Consider the following 26,493-nt stretch of genomic DNA (forward strand, 5'->3'; position numbering starts at 1 on the left):
GGACATTCAGACTGTATTGCTGTTTGTCCTGTACTTTACTGTATTTGCATATGCCATGGTTCAGGCCATGGGGTGAAATTGGTCTGACATGGATCTGTCAACTTGCCTGGTTAAAAAAAAAAGACATCAGAAATTAAAGATAAGAAAACAGTCCCCTCTTGCATACATGGGATCAGCTTTCTGTTCATTACCAAAACACTTAAATTATGTATCTGTCATAACATTAGATCTTTACGATCCTTGTTTGTCCACTTCAACAGAAGGACTGATGGCTGCAGGTGTCAACAACTCAGCATCTTCAGGCTTTTCCATAGGCTCAGACTAATCTCACTCTTATAATGTACCTCACCTCTCTCTTTTCTGGGAGGAGTTTGCTAGTGGATTGTCTACAGGCACAAGGAACTCATTTCAGGTTTATCTGTCTCAACAATGAATATAGACTTTACATCTCCATAAGGTCTTGGGTAACATCAGTCGATATGAAGAGGACAGAAATCTGCAAGAGGGGTCCAAATGGAGAACTTATAGAGGTCCGAATAGACAGATGATAAATCAAGCAAGCAAAGGAGAGTAGTATTGCTGGAACTGAATTCATCCTCAAGACTTGGTGAGCACCTTCATGGGGTTCAAAGATTGTTTTTCATAAAATCTCACCAAGACGACATTGATATATAGTCTGTATTTTATATAGCATATATCATGGACAGAAGTAGGTTAAAAAATAAAAAAAGATAGCTGGGTGCACAAGACTCAGGATAAAAAAGTGCCCAATCCTGGTAGGCACACTGGTGCCAGGACTGGAAAAAGTGACAGCATAGAATCCTCAAGACACAGAAACATTCCTACAATGGGACTAAACTAGGCTCAGGGGGAGGATGGCCCCCTGTTGAAGAAAGAAGGAGCAGTCCACAAAAATCACAAAAACTGAAAGAAAGAGCCATACAGACGACAGAGTGGACTAGTGAGGATAAGAAATAAATTATGTACTGTTACTATTAAGCAAGAAGCCCAGAATTTCCAGACAGAAGTTATATGAAAATGTTATGAGAGAAATTAGAGGAAATAAAAATACTTCCACAAGAAAAACTGTCAGAAGCTTCAAATCCAAATTTGTGTTCAATAATACAACAAATCCATGAAAGACACCACAAAGACCAAGAAACCTTGGGCCATTTGGAAAAAGAAGTGACTGGAGAAGTGCAAAAATATAAAGAACAAAATCTAGAGACTTTTGAAAGGTATAAAAAAGAAATATGGACATGGGAAAGAAAGAGAGATCTGATATGGTGCACTATTTATGCAAAGGAGAAAGCCAAATTAATTAACACAAAAAGGTGGCCCCAAAGATATTCAAAGAGAAATATAGGCAAAGGCATCAATATATGGAAAATTTCACAATAAAAAATAAGATCAGAAAGAGGAAATATAGAACAGAAGATTAGTAAAGTAGAAGTTAAAAAATAGAAGCTGAAGTTATGGAATACTTGCAAAGTGAAGGATTTAGTATAGAAAGTCTAACACAACATATATCACAGCATGATGGAACGAGTCCCCAACGTACGGAGAAACAGGAGGAGCAGGAAACATCTGAAGAAGAAATATGGACATGGGAAAGAAAAAAGAGATTTAATATGGTGGTGCAATATTTATGCAAAGGAGAAAACAAAACTAATCAATACACAAACAGCAGAACCAAAGATATTTTAAGAGAAATACAGGCAAAGGCATCCGGACTTGGAAAGTTTACAATACAAAAAATAAGAAAACAAAGAGGAACAGTAGTAAAGAGGATTAGTAATGGAGAAGTTAAAGAAATAGAAGCCGAGGTTATAGATTACCTGTGAAGTAAAGGATTTAGTGTAGAAAATTTAACTCAGATAATATCACAGCAGGATACAGAAAAGGACACCAAATTAAGGAGAAACCAATGGAGCAGGAAGCATCTGATCAGTTGCCAGATGAAGTCACTTTGGAGTCTTCCACAGGAAACAAGTACAAATGTTCAGTTGGAGTTGGACAACAAGGGAAGGAACAGGAAACTGTAGCAACTCTGATGCAGCGAGTGTTGTGGAGTGATAGGTCAGTGAATTTCCATATGAAAGAGCAACAGATGACACAGGATGAAACTGAAGAGAATGTTGCACAGGATGATGCTCCGGAACTTTCTATAGAATACCCACAGAAAATGGAGAACAAAGAATGTGCCCTCAGTTTGGAAGAAAATGATCTACAAGAAGAGTTGCTTGATTTAATAGAAATGGACAGACATATTAAGATCAATGAAAGAAATTGACGGTCAATAAAACCCAAAAAGCTAGAAGTTTGATAAAATAAATGAACAGTAATTAGGACTGTCCATAGAAATTCATTCAATATAACAGAAGTAAATAGGATACATTACTGTAAAGCTAAATTAATAACAGATAAAGTCTTACCACAAGAATACAGGGTAGTAAGGGAAAGGAAGGGGAGAAACAGAATGCCATCATGGACGTATCGAATAGAAAAAACTATACAGCAATTAGGACAAAAAGTGTTACATAGTGGAGGGAACAGTTCAGCAAAAATACTCAGAAATATAGATGTGATAAAAGCATTATAACAGAGCAGGATCTATTGTGCACTATTGCAAATAGTGAACTAAAAATATCAGCAAATGCAGAAAAACCTAGAAGATATGTAGATAAATATAAAGGAGAAGTACAAAATAAGCAATTTATTGATGACCCAAAAAAGTTTTATAGAGAATTTGGAAACAAAGCTAAAGGAATTGAAACACCACCAAAAACACAAGAAATAGATACATTTTGGAAAAATATCTATGAAGATCCTGTGGAACATAACACACATGATAAATGGATAGAAGAAGTAAAAGAAGGAATAAGAAGCTCAAATATACAGGATATGAAATGGGATAAAGTAACAGCCAGAGAGATTGAAAAAAGTTAAGAAAAGCATCTAATTGGAAAACCACAGGCCAAGGTGCAGTACCTAACTTTTGGCTAAAAGTATTAACATCTTTACATTAAGATTTAGCCATGAGTAAGAACTACATATATGCGTACCCCGAACAGACAGCAGCCTGGTTAACAACAGGAAAAATAATACTCCTACTTAAGAGTGAGCCTCTAAGCTGTCCTAAAACTATAGACCAATAACTTGCCTTCCAACAATGTCTAAACTATACACTGGAATTGATGCCGACAGAGTTTATACTCAATTAGAAGAAAACTTTATCATGGCAATAGCACACAAAGGCTAGAAAAGAAAGTCATATGGAACAAAGGATCGTCTGATGTTAAAGTCATAGTGGAGAACTATAAAAAGGGGAAGAATCTAAGAATGGCATGGATAGACTACAAAAAAGCATTTGACAGTATCCCACATCCATGGATAAAAGAGTGCTTAAAAATTATAAGATACAGCCTACACTAATTGATTACATTACAGCGACCATGAAACAGTAGCATACCACTCTGCAGTTAAGCCATGGTAAAGATCCAATTATTATTCCAAGGATAAAAATTCAAAGGGGGATATTCCAGGGTGACTCTTTGTGACTGCTGCTCTTTTGTCTTGCCCTTAAACCCATTAAGTTGTCTGTTTAACAGATCAGGTCATGGTTGCAATTTGGCTCCCAGAAAACAACAAAGTATGCAGACCTCTCAACGTCTTTTTGTAGATGACTTAAAATTGTATAGGTCATCAGATGAGGAACTGAAAGCACAACTGCAGGTGGGCAGAACTTTTTCAGATGATAAAAGTATGTAATTTGGTCTTGATAAATGTGCAAAAGCAACCTTTAAAGCAGAAAAGATGCAGCACCAGGAACACATCAGTTTGGGACATAAATGTGATATAAAAGAACTTGAGCAAGAGGGAGTATATAAATAGTTGGGAATTGATGAAGGATCAACAATAAAACTTCGGAATATTTTAGAAGACTAAAATTAATACTGAAAACAGTGCTGATATCTAGGACCAAAGTCCAAGCTATAAACCAATTTGCTCTTCTTGTCCTAACTTACAGTTTTGGAATGACTGACTAGCTCAAAAATGTGCTGGATAGTTTGGACAGGAAGACAAGAAGGATGTTTCATGCTCATCATATGACTTATAAAAATCAGTGCATATCAAGACAATATATTCCCAGTTCTGGAGGAGGTATGAATCTCCTTGAAATTGATTACATGTATAGATCTGTAATCGTGAGACTTCATACACACTTGCTGACCTCACAAGACCCAAATGTAATGAAGTTTTTGAAACATGAGGAGAATAAGTCTAAGATATGCTTCTGCTAAACTAACCAGTGAAGTCATCAGTGTCAAACAGGAATGGAAATCAAACCAGAATTAGATAAAAATCTGGCAGCAACTGAATGTGCCAAAAACAAAAGAAAGAATATAAGGTGAGGACCAGATGAGAAGACAAGAAATGTGGAAAATGCATAAATATAGTTGAAAGTATAGAAAACTCTTGGAACAACCTCATGTTGATCAGGATCAAAGGAATGGTTAAAGAGAGGTGAATTTAAACCAAAAGACGAAAGATTAATATTGGTGGACGAGGAACATGTTGGTTTACAAAGTCCACTGACCACATGGGAGAAACAGACAAACATATTTTTGTAAAACAGAATTGGAAACAGTCATACATCTTGTTGCTGGCTGTGGTATACTAATGGCAGGAGGACTGTATACTGAAAGGAATAATAAAGTGGTAAGACTGTTGCATTGGGGATTGTGCAAACATTACAATATTGAGATAGCTGAAAAACACTGGAAGCATTATAGAAAATGATGAAGTTTATATCACATGGGATCACCCATTAACAACAGTTCAAAAAAATAGATGCTAGAAAACCAGATATAGTAGTCCATGAAAAGAAGACAAAAGTAGCATTGATCACTGAAATGGCTACATCCAGTGACTATAGTGTCGTACATAGAGAGACACAAAGTCATAAAATAACTGGATTTACAAGCAGAAACAAGGGCAATGTGAAAGAAGGATACCCAGACAGTTCCAATAGTTGTAGGAGCAATGGGTCTTATAAAAAAGAATTTACAATCGTACTTAATATGATACCGATATATGTAACTCTGTACGAATTGCAGAAGGAGTCATTTTTAAGCTTATTGCGAGTGCTGTTAAGAGCTATTCTGGATAACATCAAAGATTGAAACAATACTAATTTCATGAACTTTAATTATACTTTGTCTTTGGAATGGGGTCTATTCTCTTCATGGTATTAGAAACCTAAAAGACTTGGAGAAATTAAAAAAAAGGCAGAAATCTGCAAGTGGGGGATGTTGGAGATATGCTGAAGTGAGCAGACATGGATCATAAAGCTCTATTGTTATAGTAAGACTGTACCTTTGTATATTACATGATCTAGTCCATCTACTTCAGCAGACAGACAGAGTCCCCAGCTTTATGTCTTTGGGTGCTTTATGTCAGAACACTATGAAGGATGGTGGCCCTGTAGGAAGACCTAGACCATGAGTCCACATCCACATTGTACTGTCTTGCATACGTGTGCAGTAAAGCCCATGTTATAGCAGCTCAAATGTCATCCAAAGATGAATTTCTAAAAACATTCTAAATTAGCCATGGATCTGGATGAATAAGCACTGTGTTTATCTGGAATTGTCTTATTACTAGAGATGTACGTGTAAACAATTCAATCTGACCCCTAGATTCACTTTAGAAATCTTCTGACCTAGTCTGTTTGGTACAAATGGAATAACAGTCGATCACCCTTTTCTGTAATTTTTAGTCCTAAATAAAATTCCAGCTGTCTGAGAGCATCTAGAGCAATGCAACTTACATTCCTTTTTATTAGAGTATTCTGGGGAAAAACACTTGAAGATTAAATGACTGACTAAGATTTAGATCTGAAACTATTTTATGCATGAAAACAAGTCTAGCTTGCATGGTAACCCTGTCCTTAGGAAAGGTTATCTATGGAGGCTGACAACAGAAGGCTGGTAATTATGAAACCCTCCTAGCTGATGTAATTGCTACTAGAAACATCTTCCAAAACAGACACTTTAATTCTGTTACAGCTGCTGGTTCAAAGATTGAACATGTCAATTTATTTAAAATAAAGTTAATATCTCATGTTGGGGCAGGGTTCTTAAAGGGGGGGGGGCTCAGCAGGAAGGCTCCTCTAAGTGGGCTTTACAAACTTTCTGAGATGCTAGGAGGGAAGAAAAGTTAAAGCCTCAGAGAAAATTAGGGATGGGTGTCAAATGAACCCCCGAAGTGGAAAAACTGAACACCTATGAAGCATTTCAGTCAAAAACTGAAGTACAGCAGGAATGGATGCTGTAAAAGGGGTCTACATTACAGTGTCGAAAAATGAGTTCTCTGAACACGTCATTATCGACACGTAATTATCAACCTTTTGAAAAGCCGAATGGCCACTTCAGCGAATTTTTTCCCCAAGGGAAAAAAAATTGCTTGGCCATCATCGAGTATTTGCCTTTTTCCCCACTGTAGTGTGATCTTGGAGTTGGTATATTTAGTTAGGGGGGTGTGGGGGACACAGCCCCCCACTAATGTAGGGTTTGAAAGTTTGGTTTGTGTACGGCTGAGCGATTTTCTCCCCTGGGAAAAAATTTGCTGAAGTGGCCGTTCGGCATTTGAAAAGATCGATATTTACATGTAGATAAAAACGTGTTTGGTGAACTCGTCTTTCGAAATCGTAATATAGACCCCTGTAAAAGGACTACTCCATGTTGTGTGGTCAACAGGGATAATTTTATCCACTCCTCCTTGTATGTATGTCTTCCCATTAGAAGGTTTTGGTCAGGAGTTGGACTACTCTAGGCAGGTAAAAAGGGTGCCTATCCATCCAAGTGACTGGAGAAAGAATGCAGTTAATCTGCAGGAATAAAAGTCTGGGTAAGACATGGCAGATGGAAGAGTGAGGATAGCTGAACAGGATCTAGAAACAGAGGTTCCTCTTAGAAGGCTTTGGTCAGGAGTTGGACTACTCTAGGCAGGTAAAAAGGGTCCCTAGCCATCCAAGTGACTGGAGAAAGAATGCAGTTAATCTACAGGAATAAAAGTCTGGGTAAGACATGGCAGATGGATGAGTGAGGACAGCTGAACAGGATCTAGAAGCAGAGGTTCCTGTATCTGGTGATGCCACAGAAGAGGCAAACACACTTTGTGGAGACAAAAAGGGGCTATAGTAATTACTCCTGTTTTCTGTATAGATCTCATTATTAGAGGGATCAAAGGAAAAGCAAAGAGAAGTTTCACAGAGTGCATTTGTAAACTATAGCATTCTGAGGTGTCTGAAACTGTGGAGGGATGAGGATAAAGAAACTGCTACACTTGATATTGGCCAGGGATGCAAACAGGTGCAGCATGGCTTTCCCCAGTGATGGAAAATTGATCAGGATGTTTTCAGACTGATGGACCATTCGTGCCCCATAAGATGGCAAAGACTGATCTTTTCCATTACTGAACTGGACAGATTGAGAATGTTCAGAAAGCAATGCAAGTACACTGCCTATTCCCAGATTTTCACAGCATTCTGACAAATGGAGACACTCTGGTTCTCCCTTGTTTGCTGATGTACCATACTAGCAATAAGTTATCAGAGTGTACTGCCATTGCACCCTAAGTAAGTTGGCCCTGAAAGGTCTACAATGCAAGGAAAACCACCTTTATTTCCAGGATATTTAAGTGCTAAGAGGCCTCTTGTTGAGCTCATATCACTTGGACCATCTGTCCTAAACAGTGTCTCTCTCACACTAGGATACATGCATCCATGTTGACTGTAACTGTGGGGAGAGGAAGAAAAAAGGGGTATCCTTTGCTGAGATTGGGAGAATGAAGTCACCAATGCAATTGCCTATGACAGCCTTTGGAGAATCAAATAACCTGATCCATGGGGGTCTTCCATCTGAGACCACTGTAAAAGCAGAGTCCTCTTTAGAACTCTCAAGGAGAATCTGGAAAATGGTTTCAAATTAATAGTTTCTAACGACTCCCAATATTTTCAGAACTAGGAATTTTGATGGAGAAGGATGCTGCAGAACTATCTGTACTGTTGGCCGAATGGTTATTTCCTCTGGTAGAAGTCACTCCAATTTATGTACCCTGTCCATGTGGAAGCCTATAAATATTTGCTTTTGCAATGGCTCCATCTGGGTCTTTGCTGTATTCACTGAAATGTCCAATGCAGATAGAGTCAAGAAAGTAATCCCTTATACAACTTAAGGACTATTTATGGAAGTGGCCAGGAGCCTGCCATCCAGATATAGGAGCACCATGACTCACAGTAGCGAGCCACAACTACTTCCATGCAACTGGTGAACACACAGTGGACTGTATTAAGACAAAAGGACATAGAACCGTAGCTATCTTTATGCGTGCATAGCTGTCCTAAAGACCCAAAGAGTACATCCAATTTCCCTCCAGCAGACATGGAAGGACTGATTGCACAGAACTTGTTTTCCTTCAAATAAAGAATTGGGCCACTGATACTGAGTATTGCTCTTTCTCTTTCTGGGACTTAAATTGATCCAGAATAAACCCATAACCCTCTCTAGTCTGCTGTGGTCTCTTGGATGGTTCTTTTGATGAGGAAGCTGACAACCTCCACTTCAGCTGCCTGCTTCTAGACGGTCAGATGTCTGGAAGTGGGGATAAAGTTGACTGAGGAATTATTGTGAAAAGAACTGAATAGTCTCTGGAAATTATTCCCATGAGCCATCTATCTTGTTGGATGACTAGCCATGCAGGTATATGTAGAGATATCTGGGCTATTACTTCCACCAGAAACTGACAGTCATGCAAGTCCACAAAAGTGTTGTAGCTGACTCCCAGGGGAAAGGCTATGGAATCCTATCTTGCAGTCCACCTCTGCCTCTAGGGTGGGGTCTGCTGCAGGTCACCTTCACCCATAGGAGCTTCTATCAGCATTTTGCTCAAACCACAAATTCTTGAAGCCTTTGGGTTTCTAGCAAAAGACCTTTTGTGGGGGAAAACTTTTCTCAAACAGCTGTGAATGCTTATCCCTCTTTTCTCATTCCCCTGGAGTCGAAACAGTGAGAGATCATCAAAGGGGGCATTAGCAAGATGCCTTGAAGCTTTCTGTGAACCCAAATAATCTTAGCACCAGGCCTGTCTCCTTGAATTAATGCTTGCTCCATCTGTACTCAGTACTATACATTATAAAACAGACTCACAGACAGTGACACAGTGCTAGCCACAGTTGTAACTTACAATTCTAATTTGTGCTGTGTAGGAACTGTGTGGCAATTTCTTCATCATGTTGATTTTTTTTCTGCTAGATTCTACTAAAACCTGGCCAACAGCATCAGGTTGTTAAGGGCCCTTATGGCAAAAGTACCAAATGCAAAGGTATGCTTTCCCATGTTGTCCACAGGCTGAGAATCCCTATATGGAGGATGAACACAAAGGGCTCCATTTTGGTATCAGCTAGCACCACAATTGTAGTCTGTAAGAGGGGACTTGCTCCACATTGGTCTATTCTTGGAAAGATGGAGTATATTTATGGTTCACTAGGAATACACTGAACCATGCTGAGCTCTTGCTAAGCCCTATCCACTACCAGGCTGATCATGTGACCACCCAAGATGTTGGCAGGGAGACCAAAAATCCTGTTGTAGGATCTCTTTCTCAGGGGAGGTGGGGTCTATAGGCCAGGTCCCTTTGCCTAATCAGTTCCAGGGTATCTCCAAACTTAAGGATTTCTGTTGAGGATCATGGGAATGCTTCCCCCTCATTACGATCTGTGTCTGGTGAGAGAGACTGGTGGAGAGTAGAGTGTAGAGGTGCTTCCTCTTGCACCATCTCTTTCTTGGAACACTCAGAGTGGACTTATCTGAGTATTCAAAAGAGGAACCTTCCCCATATAGTTGTGGTCTGTTAAGATTTCAGTGTCATCTCTTGTTAGGACATGGATGAACAGCCCAAAATCTCAAACTGGGAGGTGTCATGGGGTGCAGCAAAAGTGGAAGATACCTTTCCAAAGACTGATAACCTAGGGAGTTGTCTTAAAACTGTTTCCAAAAACTCAGTGACTGGAGTCAAAACTGCTGGCACCACAGCTAACAGCCCCATGACCGACATCACTTGACGAAAGTTAACAGATCAATGGTAATGAGGCTCAGAACCAAAGTAAAACCTTGCACCGAGGATGATTTTGGCACTGAAAGTACAGACACAGATGATGCTGATACACAGGTTATGCTGATACTGTAAACAACACTGAATTACTTGGCACCAATGCCAGTGCTTAGCCATCAAAGTTGATTACTTTGTGTCTATTGCCCTTGGCATCAAAGGGGCCATTGCTAAGGCCACGGGTACCATGGGAGCCAGAGCCAGTGGAGGAGGGACTACCAGTGAAGATGTGAGCAGAACGGAAGCCATCTTTAGGTTAAACACTCCTGGTCTTGAAACACAGCCTGGGGTAGCTGCAAACGAAGTGGAGAAAGACAAGACATGTAGCTCAGTTTGATTCTTGAAGGGCTCTGTACTGACCTATTCAATCCCACATATATGGCTGAAGATTTTCAAGACTCATGGTGCTGAGATATCTCTCCAAGGAGAAGCTATCACATCTCCTCCCCAGGGTGGGGTCAGCTACTATAGAAACTTCTAACTGGGAAGCTTCAGCCGGTGAGTTGTGGCCTACCCTTGAGACTGAACTGTCTTGGAGGGAGCAGGATCCATTTTGGTGATCAAAGGTAATGGGATCTATCTTGATCTTTAGATCATTTTGTCTTGCCTCTTTGGGTTTTTCTTCTTTTGTTCTCCCTCTTTCTTCTCATCCCTTTTCCCTTCCAAAAGGCAGAAGACCCTTGAAAATATGTTTATTCCTGCCTTCATACAAGATGCCATGGCAAATGTTCTTGCAGATTTCACAGTAATAGGTGTGCTAACTCTAATCCTGCCCCTATCTCTAGCCCCACACCTTACCTTAAAAAACTTGCCATAACAGTACCACAAAACAAGACAGGCTCGACACACATAAAATCCCACTTACTTTATTCATTCAAACACATGCTCAAGTTTCAAACTGACCCTTTATTTATAGAACAAAAGTACAGTCAATAAACTGCAGGGAAATTATATATATATATATATATATATATATATAAATATATATATATATATTTACACACACACACACACACATATATATATATATATATATATATATATATATATATAGCTGCATATACATGTCCACACACACACACACACACACACACACACACACACATATATATATATATATATATATATATATAGAGAGAGAGAGAGAGAGAAAACATCCATTCGAATGGCAACTAACTGAATACAATTCATTGATCAGCAACAAATCAAAAAACAACTTAAAAAATAAATTTTAAAGGGGGGGGGGGTTGCACCCCCACGCCCCCTGCTAATTATATATTCCATCTCTGAGACTGCAGTGCAGTGGGATATGGGGAAATACCCCAATACCCACTGTACTGCAATCTTTCACAAAACAAATGCCAGCATGTTCGATTAGCTGATTTTTGATCAGTCAAGCCTGCAATTTTTGTGTACAAGTTGTCATTCAACAACTTGTAGGTAACCATATCACTCTATCTAGCTATATCTGTCTACCTATATATACACATTTAGACAGCTAGATAGATACACATATACACATCCATTTTAACCTCTTGAGCAACGAACAGTAGTGGGAATAGTGTGACTCCAGTAGGAGAAATTAAGAAACCCACTTTTGTAATGCCTGCAAAATTTTGAAACTTTTCAGCAGAAATGCCACCATTTGGGGTAAGCTGTTTTCCAGATGAGTCATTAATATTGTCTTTCTATAACTTCTTTGGCATGTGAACTAAGGAATTTGCAGATTCTCTAATAGTTTCATGATGCGTTCTTTCATGATGCTTTCGTTCTTCTGATATGTACAAAATTTGCTTGCTATAGGTTAGACAACTGTTCAGCCAAATCACAAGACCTCTGAAGGTTAGCACAGTAACTGGATTGTCCCTTTCAGGTGTGACAGCTGTACATGTCTTTATCATAGTCTTTGAATTTTTACTGAGTTCTATAAAGTGCTGTCTTAGTTTTAGGTCAGTGCTAACAATGCAGTAGCCCAATGGCTTAGGCAGACCACCTCTAAATACACCACTTCAGATTAACAGGCCATAGGCTGATAGGATGGTTGGGTGGGCTAAACTAAATGACTAATGACTCTTGCAGTTATAAATATTGCTGTCCTAATGCTGCTGCTTTCAGGTGGGGACCTATACTACAGAAGATAGTAGGCAAGAAAACAAAAAAGTGTGAAGGATTAACACATAAACCGGTCACTTATGTGTATGTGTGCATTAATGATGTACCGTGGCATAGACCATACATCAAACGGGATTTACAGGTTCATAGGTTCATACTAGGCTATCTGCCCTGGGGCAATTATAAGCCTAGCCCGATTCTGTATGGCTTACGCCACCCCTTGATTTGAGTATACTGTGCCCTTTTTAAGGTTTAGTTTACTGTGCCTCTGTCTAATAGTGACACGGGAGTAATCCCTGGGACAAACCTACGATCCCCCATCCACTTATCGAGATTCTTCTTGAAGAGATTCAGTGAGGTGCTCTGCCTCACATGAACTGGGATTCTATTCCAGAGCGAAGGGAGCCTCTGGGTTATGAACCTGTCCCTCCAGCAAGTTCTATTTATTTCTGTGCTGAGGTTCAAGTCCCTCGAGCGTGTGGCTCTAAGGGATTTAGATTTACTGAGGTGGAGCATGTCCATTAATTCTGGATTTGACATAGCTTTGTATGTCAGGCATAGATCGCCTCGAAGTAGGCGGTATGCAACTGAGTAGAGCTGGCGTTTTTTTAACCGAGCAGCATATGGCACTGTTTGAGACCCTTGATCCTCTTGGTGAGATACTTTTGGGGTCTTTCTAATTGCTGCAGGTGTCGGGTAAGGTACATCCCAAAAAGGGCATTGTATTCTATGATGGGCCTGATGAGGGATGAATAAAGGGGCACGATTACCTCTCTTGATCTAGATATGAAACCCTTTGTGATGAAGTGGGCTATGTAGAAGGTCTTTCTAACCACTTTGGCAATGTGGTTTTCAAAGGAGAGATTGCTATCAACTTGGGTCCCCAGGTCCCTAATAACTTTCTCTGTACTTAATGGGTTTCCGCCTATGTGGTAATTTGTGGGCACATTGTTTTTGCCAAAGGGTATGACTATACATTTTTTGGCATTTAGCTTTAAACCATGGCGCTGGCACCAGTTATCTGTCTCTGTGAGACCTTTTTGAAGGATGTTTGTGTCAGCTGGAGAGTTGATTATGGCGTCCAGTTTGCAGTCGTCTGCGAACTTGGTGAGCCATAGTCCTCCACGTTGCCTGTACCTCGGAAAAGTATATACCGAACAAGAGTGGTCCCAGGACAGAACCCTGTGGGATGCCACTTGTGACCGGTTTCGAGTCTGACATGGCTCCAGCAACTCTCACTCTGTGGGTTCTGTCTTTGAGCCAGTTTGCGACCCATCTTGTGACATAGGGGTTTATATTTTAGCTGGATAGCTTATCTATGATGCCCGAGTGGGGTATTGTGTCAAATGCCTTTGCAAGGTCCAGATAGGCTGTGTGGACTACCTTCCCTTCATCTATGGCTTTAGTGACTGTTTCGAAGAAGTCAACCAGGTTCAAAAGACAGGATCTGCCCTTGACAAAGCCGAACTGGGTAGGATCTAGTGTCTGTAGGTCCCCAATGTCTTTGTTTATGAGCTCCATGATGATCCTCTCCATAGCCTTGCAGACTAAGCTAGTCAGGCTTATGGGCAATAGTTTCCAGGGTCCTTGGAGGCTCCACCTTTGTGGAGTGGGACCACTGTTGCTGTACACCATTCTGTGGGCACATATCCTGTAGTGAGGCTGAGATTGTATAGCTGTTTTATTTGAGGGATTAGTTCCTCTTGGAGTTCATGTAGGACGCAACCTGGGACGCCATCTGGTCCCATGGAAGCAGTGTTTTTTGCTTTGGAGAGAGCAGCCTTCACCTGAGCATCAGAGATGTTTGGGAGGCAGCCCTCTGTCGGGATAGATACTTGCTCTTTTGGGGGGGAGGGGTGGAGAAGTTTGCACTGAACCTGTCTGCCAGGATATTGGCGATGTCTGTGGGTTCAGTGTATTTTTTGTCGTTTAGAATCAACTCAGAACAAGTCTGGGAGTTGCATCCCAGGTTTCTAACATAACTGAAAAAAGCCTTATGATTGTCTTTGGTGTCCTCTGCAATTTTTCTCTCGAAGCTGGCCTTGCAGGATTTTATGAGGGATCGTAATTTTTTGCTAGTACTGATCAGAGATGCCTTCCCTATTAGGGATTTTGCTCTATCATGTAATAGCTTCCTCCTTCTGTTGTACAGTTTATTTATGACAGGGGTCCACCAGACTGGATGCCTGCCTTTGGATGATTGGGTCTTGGTTTTGTTTGGGATAGCATGATCCATGCATTCCTGGAGATGTCCGTAGAATGCGTTTATATAGGATTCTGCAGTTTGGGCCGTAGTTTCCACTGGCCATGGGGCCTTGAAGGATTCCACTTCGGTTTTGAGAAGTTTTTCACTGTGGTTTTCTGGGCTGGGGGTGGGGTCGGGATGTGGACATCCAGTGAAATTAATTTACGGTCTGATCTTACCAATGAGGGATATACTTCTGGTGTGGAGCATAGAGTCCCCATGTTGGTAATGATCAGGTCTAGTATGCTGTCCCCTCTTGTGGGAGTGGTGACTAGTTGTTCCATAGCATTTGAGTTTATAATTTCCAGGAATCTTTGGGCTAAGGTGCTGGGGCTTGAGTACTGCTCCCAGTCAATGTTTGGGTAGTTGAAGTCGCCCAATATAATGGTGTTCGGAGAGATCTTCATGTTCTCCAATGTTTTCAGGAAAGCCGAATGGGATTCCTGACTTTGAGAGGGTGGTCTGTATGATGCTATAAACTGAAAAGCAGTCTTGCCCACTGTTAGTTGCACATGGATGGTCTCCGATACTTCGTGCAATGCCACTAACCTGGAGGTGTGGATATCCTTGATAAATATGGAAACTCCCCTCCTTTTGTGGTTCGGTCCGGGTTTTGGGGACGAAAAGCATGATATGAGGTATAGCCTGGTAGTGCTGGGGTGCTCTCTGGAGCCTTGAACCAGGTTTCTGTCACTGCACAGATATCGATGTTCTCCATACTGAGGAGAGCTTCGAGTGCGTGCATCTTGAGGTTAAGACTTCTGGCATTTAGCAGCATTACCCTTAGTTTCTTGTTCCTTGTGCTGTCTATGGGGGTGGGTTTGACTTTTGAGCCTTGCCTAAAAAAGGCACTATGGGGGTGGCAAGTGCCTTTGCCAATATCCGAAAGCCCAGTGGTGACAGGTGCAAGCCGTCCCTAGCGAAGCAACGTGGCTTGTCGAGCATGTCATCCCAATCTGACAGACACTGGATCCCCTTTGGATGACACCAAAATTTTAGCCAATTGTTAAAATCGATCATTTTGTCTTTGTACTGTGGCATCATTCTAGGTGAGGGTAAGATGCTGCTCAAGGTCAGGATCATACCAGCCTGGGCTACATGATCAGAGAGCTCCTCTATGTCTCTTTTCATGTAGTCCAGGGAGAATGCGTCTCAGGGCATTTACACCAGCATGTACAATGACTGAGTCATATTTGTATTTGCTTTGGAGTGACCTGAGTGCTTGCGTTATGTGTCGGATCCTAGCACCCGACAGGCAGCTCACCGTGACCTTCTCTTTATTCAGCCTGGTGAGCAGGACGTCAGTGTGTCTGACAATAGAGTCACCTATAACAAGAGTATCAGGTGTGTTATTCAGCCTTAAGGGCTGTGGCTGCTTAGCACACTGACTTTGTGGGTTATGTGTTGTGTGTGTTTTGTTTTGAGGTAGCATTTGCTTGGATGTCTGCTTTGGAGGTCTCTGTTGCTTAGGTAGATTTTTATTTCGAGCCTCCGAGTATGTTTTTGTGTAATTATGTGTTTGGTTCGCTGATGTGGTGGGACTATGTGATACTGGAATTGTGTTGTGTGAGGTTACCTTCTCCTCCTGACTGGTTACACCAGTTTTGAGATGAGAGAGCTCAGCCTCCAGTTTGGCTAAATAGTTGCATCTCTCACATATATTTGAACCTGTTTGGAGGAGGAGAGGGTTGTCCGTGTACATGAGACAGTTGTAACATTGCCTCAAAATTCCCAGATTCACCAGCTGGACTGGAGAGGAAACCACTGACTGACCTTTGGACATGCTAGAGTAATAGGGAAACTGAATTTAAGATGGACCAATAGAGGACAGGGTAATCGTAGAGAGTATAAGAGTAAGTAGTGCTTACGGTTTAATAGTGCTAACTTGTAGGATTACTTAATTGGACCAGTGAAGGGCCTTAGAATGAGAATATGGTGTTTAAATTGAGAGATAGAGCAGTTCTAAGGGAAAAAGTGAAGAGCAGACTTTGTGGAGCCAGGAATAGTTTAAACCCAATTAGGCGGCGCTGCCCGTTGTTGCGCTATACTCAAAACTGCGCAAAAGAGGGTTTTAAGAGAAGAAGATGAAGGAGTTTTGGAATTGACCCAAAATTGCCAATAAAACTACAGTTTCAAGTCAGTAACCACTCCCACAGGGGCAGGCAGGCTGCTCAATGTTTTTCACTGCCACTGATCAACAGAGAGACTTTCCTTTAGCCCAAGCAAAAAATGGCCTCACAGAAACTTACAAACAGTTCAAGAACAGCAAGCCTGTAACTGAACTTTTTTAAATCTCAGAAAAGTGGGAAAAAAGCAAGATTTTTTGTTTTTTGTTTTTCAGAGATAGCAGAGGTTAACAAGTATCAACAAGTTATAACAGTGCAGTAAATGACCCCACACAAGAGTGCTAGGCCAAAGACAGATAAAATGCAAGTTTTGAGAAAAAAACGATTTTAAAAATAAGTGCAAACAGGAAATTCAGTAAACAGCTCTAGGTTGTGCTCTAAATACAGTTACTAATGCAGAAATCAAATTTAACAAGCCAGAAAATGCTCAAAATAGGCGGCTATGCAGAAAAACTTAGCAAATAAACAGAAGATAAATACTTAAAAGTCTCAAAAGTGGCTCCTTTCTTCTCTCAGTGTTTTCTCCTCTTGGTGGGTGCTTCACCAACAGCCAACAAGCCTGAAAAGACGCCAAAACCACGAGGCAACCAGGTTTTAAGAGAGGAAGATGAAGGAGTTTTGGAATTGACCCAAAATGGCCAATAAAACTACAGTTTCAAGTCAGTAACCACTCCCACAGGGGCAGGCAGGCTGCTCAATGTTTTTCACTGCCACTGATCAACAGAGAGACTTTCCTTTAGCCCAAGCAAAAATGGCCTCACAGAAACTTACAAACAGTTCAAGAACAGCAAGCCTGTAACTGAACTTTTTTAAATCTCAGAAAAGTGGGAAAAAAGCAAGATTTTTTTTTTTGTTTTTTCAGAGATAGCAGAGGTTAACAAGTATCAACAAGTTATAACAGTGCAGTAAATGACCCCACACAAGAGTGCTAGGCCAAAGACAGATAAAATGCAAGTTTTGAGAAAAAACAATTTTAAAAATAAGTGCAAACAGGAAATTCAGTAAACAGCTCTAGGTTGTGCTCTAAATACAGTTACTAATGCAGAAATCAAATTTAACAAGCCAGAAAATGCTCAAAATAGGCGGCTATGCAGAAAAACTTAGCAAATAAACAGAGGAAAAATACTTAAAAGTCTCAAAAGTGGCTCCTTTCTTCTCTCAGCGTTTTCTCCTCTTGGTGGGTGCTTCACCAACAGCCAACAAGCCTGAAAAGGCGCCAAAACCACGAGGCAACCAGGTTTTAAGAGAGGAAGATGAAGGAGTTTTGGAACTGACCCAAAATGGCCAATAAAACTACAGTTTCAAGTCAGTAACCACTCCCACAGGGGCAGGCAGGCTGCTCAATGTTTTCACTGCCACTGATCAACAGAGAGACTTTCCTTTAGCCCAAGCAAAAATGGCCTCACAGAAACTTACAAACAGTTCAAGAACAGCAAGCCTGTAACTGAACTTTTTTAAATCTCAGAAAAGTGGGAAAAAAGCAAGATTTTTTTTTTTTTTTTTTTCAGAGATAGCAGAGGTTAACAAGTATCAACAAGTTATAACAGTGCAGTAAATGACCCCACACAAGAGTGCTAGGCCAAAGACAGATAAAATGCAAGTTTTGAGAAAAAAACGATTTTAAAAATAAGTGCAAACAGGAAATTCAGTAAACCGCTCTAGGTTGTGCTCTAAATACAGTTACTAATGCAGAAATCAAATTTAACAAGCCAGAAAATGCTCAAAATAGGCGGCTATGCAGAAAAACTTAGCAAATAAACAGAGGAAAAATACTTAAAAGTGTCTCCTTTCTTCTCTCAGCGTTTTTTCCTCTTGGTAGGTGCTTCACCAACAGCCAACAAGCCTGAAAAGACGCCAAAACCACGAGGCAACCAGGTTTTAAGAGAGGAAGATGAAGGAGTTTTGGAATTGACCCAAAATGGCCAATAAAACTACAGTTTCAAGTCAGTAACCACTCCCACAGGGGCAGGCAGGCTGCTCAATGTTTTTCACTGCCACTGATCAACAGAGAGACTTTCCTTTAGCCCAAGCAAAAAATGGCCTCACAGAAACTTACAAACAGTTCAAGAACAGCAAGCCTGTAACTGAACTTTTTTTAAATCTCAGAAAAGTGGGAAAAAAGCAAGATTTTTTGTTTTTGTTTTTCAGAGATAGCAGAGGTTAACAAGTATCAACAAGTTATAACAGTGCAGTAAATGACCCCACACAAGAGTGCTAGGCCAAAGACAGATAAAATGCAAGTTTTGAGAAAAAACGATTTTAAAAATAAGTGCAAACAGGAAATTCAGTAAACAGCTCTAGGTTGTGCTCTAAATACAGTTACTAATGCAGAAATCAAATTTAACAAGCCAGAAAATGCTCAAAATAGGTGGCTATGCAGAAAAACTTAGCAAATAAACAGAGGAAAAATACTTAAAAGTCTCAAAAGTGGCTCCTTTCTTCTCTCAGCGTTTTCTCCTCTTGGTGGGTGCTTCACCAACAGCCAACAAGCCTGAAAAGACGCCAAAACCACGAGGCAACCAGGTTTTAAGAGAGGAAGATGAAGGAGTTTTGGAATTGACCCAAAATGGCCAATAAAACTACAGTTTCAAGTCAGTAACCACTCCCACAGGGGCAGGCAGGCTGCTCAATGTTTTTCACTGCCACTGATCAACAGAGACTTTCCTTTAGCCTAAGCAAAAATGGCCTCACAGAAACTTACAAACAGTTCAAGAACAGCAAGCCTGTAACTGTACTTTTTTAAATCTCAGAAAAGTGGGAAAAAGCAAGATTTTTTGTTTTTTGTTTTCAGAGATAGCAGAGGTTAACAAGTATCAACAAGTTATAACAGTGCAGTAAATGACCCCACACAAGAGTGCTAGGCCAAAGACAGATAAAATGCAAGTTTTGAGAAAAAAACGATTTTAAAAATAAGTGCAAACAGGAAATTCAGTAAACAGCTCTAGGTTGTGCTCTAAATACAGTTACTAATGCAAACATCAAATTTAACAAGTCAGAAAATGCTCAAAATAGGCGGCTATGCAGAAAAACTTAGCAAATAAACAAAGGAAAAATACTTAAAAGTCTCAAAAGTGGCTCCTTTCTTCTCTCAGCGTTTTCTCCTCTTGGTGGATGCTTCACCAACAGCCAACAAGCCTGAAAATACACCAAAACCACGAGGCAACCAGGTTTTAAGAGAGGAAGATGAAGGTGTTTTGGAATAAGACAGGTAAAGACCTATCTTATTGATCTGGGCTATAAATAAAGATTCCTTAATTATATACCCCTCAACTAACTGCAGGAGCATTTGATAGGGACAACGGTGGAAATAGAAGGAGGGAGTCAGTTACACTGGGGTTGTAGTCAGAAGCCCAGAATGCAAGGCTGAATAAATTCTTAAAAAAATCATTAATAGCAAAGTGATGCAACCTAGGCCACTACCATATTGTAGACAGCTACAGTGGTCCTTTCAGTTCAGACAGAAAGGGTTTAAGGGAATGCAGGAAGACTAAATTGTCATCTGCCTATAGATAGCAAGTAAGATCAAGTGTATAATAAAAAGTCTGAACCGCAAGGCAAAAGACTTGCTGTTGAAAGCATGAAGTGGATTCAGCTATACCAAATATAACTCATTCGGGGGGGGTCTATAACAGTGCAGTAAATGACCCCACACAAGAGTGCTAGGCCAAAGACAGATAAAATGCAAGTTTTGAGAAAAAAAATATTTTAAAAATAAGTGCAAACAGGAAATTCAGTAAACAGCTCTAGGTTGTGCTCTAAATACAGTTACTAATGCAGAAATCAAATTTAACAAGCCAGAAAATGCTCAAAATAGGTGGCTATGCATTAAAACTTAGCAAATAAACAGAGGAAAAATACTTAAAGTCTCAAAAGTGGCTCCCTTCTTCTCTCAGCGTTTTCTCCTCTTGGTGGGTGCTTCACCAACAGCCAACAAGCCTGAAAAGATGCCAAAAACCACGAGGCAACCAGGTTTTAAGAGAGGAAGATGAAGGAGTTTTGGAATAAGACAGGTAAAGACCTCTCTTATTGATCTGGGCTATAAATAAAGATTCCTTAATTATATACCCCTCAACTAACTGCAGGAGCATTTGATAGGGACAACGGTGGAAATAGAAGGAGGGAGTCAGTTACACTGGGGTTGTAGTCAGAAGCCCAGAATGCAAGGCTGAATAAATTCTTAAAAAAATCATTAATAGCAAAGTGATGCAACCTAGGCCACTACCATATTGTAGACAGCTACAGTGGTCCTTTCAGTTCAGACAGAAAGGGTTTAAGGGAATGCAGGAAGACTAAATTGTCATCTGCCTATAGACAGCAAGTAAGATCAAGTGTATAATAAAAAGGCTGAACCGTAAGGCAATAGACTTGCTGTTGAAAGCATGAAGTGGATACAGCTATACCAAATATAACTCATTCGGGGGGGGGGTCTATCAGCTCTTATTTCTCAGTTGTGAAAGACTCTAACATAATGAGAGTTATAAAGGGTAAGTGTGGTGTGAGAAATTTTGCCATATTTAACAGAAAAGAGTAATCACTTTGTTAAGTCATTTGGATTTTTCTGCTCACAGTCAAACTGTTCTGACTTTCAGTTTTCTGAAAAGGAGTACCTGTCAAGTGAAATAGGGCAGGAGAGAAGAATGAGGGCTTGGACAACATTAAATACGAATGAATAAATGAATGAATGACAAAATGAGAAGAATAAAATAAGTTATCTAAGAAGTTGATTATAAGAAGACTACAATTTACACTACATATTATGAAAAGCAAATACAGACTGTAGAATGTTAAATGCGCAGCTGTCAAATTTGTGTTCGAGATCAGCAGAATGAACTCCAGGTCTGAAACCCACTGCAGCCACTTGCTCAGTATGTAAAGCCAAACCTGTGATATTTCTCTGCAAACCATTAGAAATGTATAGTTTCAGTTCTGAGATATAACTCTGCTTTTAAATAATTAAGGAAAAACTATATAACCTTAAACATTAACCTCTTAAAAGGTGATAGAAGCATGTATTTCCCATAAAGAGCAATAGCTAATACCAGAGTGTAAAAACTATAAAAAAATGAGAAAAATGTCAGTGGTAGACAGCATTACAGAAAGTATCTGCATTACTACAAGAGAAACAGGTAGACTGATTCTGATACAACTAATACCACTAACACTACTCTATAGTACCTCATGTTCTCTTTCCTTTTGTCCAGAGTAACTGATTGCAGAGGTGTAAGTTACACCCTTTTCAGGACTTGCTGGCATGTCTCATCAAAAAAGTGGAAGCTTTACTCAAAATCAGAGCTCAAAGCAGGAATGCAATCGATATGCAAAGCATTCAAATACTTTATAAATGTTTTATTTCAGCTCAGACATTTATGCAGTTTAGGAAGAGCGTCCTCTGTGTAGCGACATGCGTGAATGGGCGTTCCTTTGTTGAAGGTTGTGCGTTAGGCCCAGCAAGCCAGTACCTAAAAATCTACTGACAATCATTAGCAGACCGGAGTTCCGCTGTGGCGACCCCTAACCGGGAAAAGCCGAAAGAAGATTATTATTATAGGAAGCTACAAGTTTAGTGCTCAGGCTGCAGGATTTGAGCTGAATATCCCAGGTGAAGAAAGCATACAGTCCATTTTTCCTAGCATCAATAACTGAAGAAAATCTTAATTGTAACCTGAAGATCACCATCAGCAGAAGCAGCAGTTTCAATAATTTTTCCAGAACTGCACTGACCTGTTAAGTTCTTCCCAGCAGCAGGAAGGAACATGGCATTTGTGTGCGAAACATGCCTGTCCTTACCTTCTGCATCATTTGCCTTCTTAAGATAGTTAATACCCTGCATATACAAAACCACAAGTAGCTGAAAATATTCCATTGTCACTGAGTGAATCTAAATAAAATGTAAAACTGGATATACAGTGGAATGTTATAGCTAGTATTAGACAACCACAAATGCTTCTTTCACTGTTAGATCATTTCTTTTTTAATTATTTTATTTTCTGATCAGCATGGCAGTCAGACTTTTATCAACCTTTGCCTTACCTAGCCCACTCCTTCAGTTCCTTTAGAGACAAAGACTTCCCCTCGTACAGTTGAACAATGGCAGTGACCTTCTGACCCCAGGTCACATCAGGTGCACCAATAACTGCTACATCTGAGCAAATGACAAAGTATTTAAGAAAAGAAGGCAATTAGTAACAGAGATGACTGACAGCATATGCAGCTTGCCACTTGACATCTACTTTTCAATAATAAAGCAGTGCTTGGAAACTGAGCGCATGACTTGAATGCAGAAACATATTGTAATAGCCAGAAATCACACCATACAAATAATTATAGCATACTAAATCAGCTTAACAGCTAATTTAAATCCATAGCCAAAAAAAGTTGCTGTCTGCATTTTTAACCTGCTAACCAGACTAAGGTATCAGTTTTACAAGGAAAAATGGGCACAGTTTGCTCTGTGTTAACACAAAAATAATTAAAGCATAGGCAACATGTACAGCTAGGTTACAGAAGAACACTGTTGTATATAAGAAGCAGGCACTCTACTCCTATAACAAAAAGGGCCAAATACAAAAACATCTTTCACCCTTTTATCTACTGAAACCAAAACGGCAGAATACAAACATCATGTTGCTGAATAAAATGCAAAAACAATAAACCAGCAGGAAAAAAAAAAGAATCTAAATGCTCCTCTTTTTCCGTATATTAGATTTTAGGCAATTAAGATTTAAGAAATGTTTCAAAACAAGAGAAACCTGTTGAATGGATAAATGAGCATGGAACTGCTTTCATTTATTCATTATTTTTTCACATTAATTTACCAGGAATATCTTACTTAACTCTTTTTAAGTGGTGGCTTGGGGAGAAAAGCTTCTCATACAGTCATCGTTAAACATGCAGACATTGGGTTCAGTGTTTTTCAGAGAGTATCATCATGAATCTGCGAAGTTAACATGCAGATTTAACATTATAACAATAAAGGAAACTGTTACAGCATACTCAGTGTGTCCAACAACATTACTTAGTGTGTCTAACAACATAACAGATTTTTATAACACACACAATGCAATTTATAGTAAACTGCTTTTGAACAAACATAGAAGTATTACATCAAAACAAGTTTGTTTTCAGTAAATTTGTGCACACTGTGCACATGAGATTATTGACATAAAACTAATAGTTTCTATGTAATCATTTCAATGAGACCATGTGTTTTAGGCAGAGGTTGGTCGGGTACGTTTTTTTTAAGGATTTGAAGTATGAATAGTAGATTTGTCTTATGGTTACTGGAATTGTGTTCCTTATTTTTTTCCAAACACTGCATAACGAGGGTCTCCACAGTGGATATTAGATTTCTGTTGGGCAAAATGTTTTTTGAGACTACACACATCATCTGGTTTAAAAAGAACACTGTGAGACATTTTAAGTGGCTAGTGTGTTAGAAAGCTCTAAACAATTTAGTGTTTCTGCAGCTAAAGAGTGTTTTTTTTTTTGGTAAAGTTTGTTGCAAATTTGGTGCTTTTATTACAACGTTGTTTTAGCTTTTCTGTATGGCACGCCTATAGGATTTAAATCACATTTCTTTGCCTACCATTATGTTAAGAGTATATGCAGATATCCAGCTATGGAGTGCTATGATTTTGTCACCGATGCAAATATAATGAAAATATCTTAATATTTTATTTTGAGTCAGCGTTTTCAAGCTAGTACTACAAAAATAGAAAGCTGTTAGTGTTGGATTCAGGAGATACACAAGAAACACTCCTCAGTATGACAGCACCCCCAAATTAGCGGAAGAAGGAAAGAGAGTCCATAAGTATTCTAAGAAGGTCACAAAGCTAGGAAGAAATTCTGTACTTTGTAAAGCTCACATTTTAAACAACTTACACTGTTTAGACCTGTTACTGTACACCTAATCCTTCACTTCAGACAAAGGATCCCCCACCCAATTCCGTAAACCCTTCCATATACACCAAAAGAAAACATATGAGGCAGGCAGGCCAACCACCTCAGATAGATTCGCAAGGCTATGCCCTTAGATTATAAGAAAAACAAAATCCCTCTCCTGGGGGGAGGGGGGGGGTTGGGCTTTTGCACACTGTTGGTGGAAAAGTAGGATCACATGACGGTCTACTGCTCCACATCTTACTGTGGCTGCACCACCCTGCAACATTCTCTTCCTCCTATATTTATATGTGTTTCAATACATCTCAGTCTTGTAAACACAAATGCCTTGCCAATACTCATCCTTAAGCTGTACCCCCTTTCTCAAAGAGGGTTAGGCCAGTTAGTTTCAGTGTAAATTTGAGGCTACCCATCTAGTCATCTGCACTCTATTTAAAGAGGACAATTATATCTTGCACAGTTTAACCTGAAGGGGCTGCTTGCTCCAGAAAAGGGGAGGTAATGTGTAATGAATTTCTCTCCCCATCACATTCTATTTCTTTGTGGGTGAAGCTTTAGATCATTTGTTCTGGTGTTTGCTAAGTTATTAGAGTTGCAGAGATACAGGAGATCAAGGATAACAGGGTATGTAACGGAGGCAGTAGGTGAGGCTCAGTTCACTCATCAAGAGTCTATAAGATACTGAGTAAAGGGATAGAGTTTTTAGCCTCTCATGGAAGCTCAAGGTCTTTAAAACAGAAATCATCTTCGTTTGTAACTTCTGGGGCTTCTCAGGTTATTTGATATGTTGAGTGAGGTACATTATGAAGTGGGCATCATGCTCTATAGTTGGTCTAATTAGTGCTAAACATAAGGGAACAATGACATCTTTGGATTTGGATGACCTAAGCAGAAGGATTTTCCAACTACTGTTTCCCCATAATGATCGAAAGAGAGAGAAAGTACAGTTGTGTACCTACCATAAATGTAGATGTTCAAGTGTATTCACTGTTGCAGTCATTACACTTGGGTTATCCTGCTGGCAGGCTAGCCGCAGTCGGCCTGAATTCCAAAGTCTAGGTCCGGCGTCTTTTGCTGTCGCCTCTTTCCTGATGTCAGTGCGCCAGCGATATAAAAGATGCAGCCGACGCCATTTTCTTCAGTTTTTCTTGCCCCAGATGTCAGGTGCCCCCAAAATGGTAGGCTAAAAATTTATGCAAATAAGTATGCATGCAATTACATAAACATTTCCTTCATCTACAAGCAAATACACCACACAGGTTGTATAGGATAGAGAAGTACAGATAAGTCCCATCAAAGAAAAGGGGGATGGTGGGTGGGTAACCTGGACTGTAACAGTGAATACACTCGAACATCTACATTTATGGTAGGTACACAACTGTACTATGTTCATCGTGTTTCACTGTTGCAGTCATTACACTTGGGTTGAATCCCAAAGCTGAGGTTGGGTGGCTGGGTCCAAATAGGATTAGGAGAGGCTATAAGGCCCTGCAAAACTGCAGTGGCAAAGCCTGCTCTGGATTTAGAGTAGAGAGGTAAATGGTAGTGCTTGGTGAAAGTGTGCACTGAACTCCCAAGTTGCAGCCTCTAAAATGTCTTTGGTTGTTCCCCTCTGAGGAAGGCTGCTGAAGTGGCTGCTGCTCTGGTAGAATGTGGCCTAATGTCCTTAGGAATTGATTTGCCATGTTGTGAATAGCAGAATCAAATGCAGTGGCCTATCCATTTCAAAATAGTCTGTTTTGAGATAGGCTTTCCTTGTGATTCTGCAGCATATGCCACTAAAAGTTGCTCAGTCTTTCTGAAAGCTTTAGTTCTGTCCAAGTAGAAGCGTAGCTGTCTGTATATGTCCAAAGAATGCAGGAGTCTCTCACCCTTATTCTGTGGGTTTGGATAAAAAGTAGGCAAATGAATGGTTTTGTTAAGGGCCACTACCTTAGG

At 40.0% G+C, this 26,493-nt stretch overlaps 1 protein-coding gene across 3 annotated transcripts in view; it reads right to left on the bottom strand.

Annotated features, from left to right (window-relative positions):
• ACSF3 (acyl-CoA synthetase family member 3) overlaps positions 1-26,493 on the bottom strand; it is a 1,464,159-nt gene that overhangs the window by 105,805 nt on the left and 1,331,861 nt on the right. For all 3 annotated transcript variants that reach the window (XM_044081689.1, XM_044081688.1, XM_044081690.1), the window contains one exon: positions 22,687-22,798. In XM_044081689.1, coding sequence (XP_043937624.1) covers positions 22,687-22,798 — 112 coding nt within the window. The remainder of the gene's footprint in view (positions 1-22,686; positions 22,799-26,493) is intronic.

This window comes from Protopterus annectens, chromosome 8.part1 (assembly GCF_019279795.1).
Source record: "Protopterus annectens isolate FY-2018-M chromosome 8.part1, PAN1.0, whole genome shotgun sequence".
Lineage (NCBI taxonomy): Eukaryota > Metazoa > Chordata > Ceratodontiformes > Protopteridae > Protopterus > Protopterus annectens.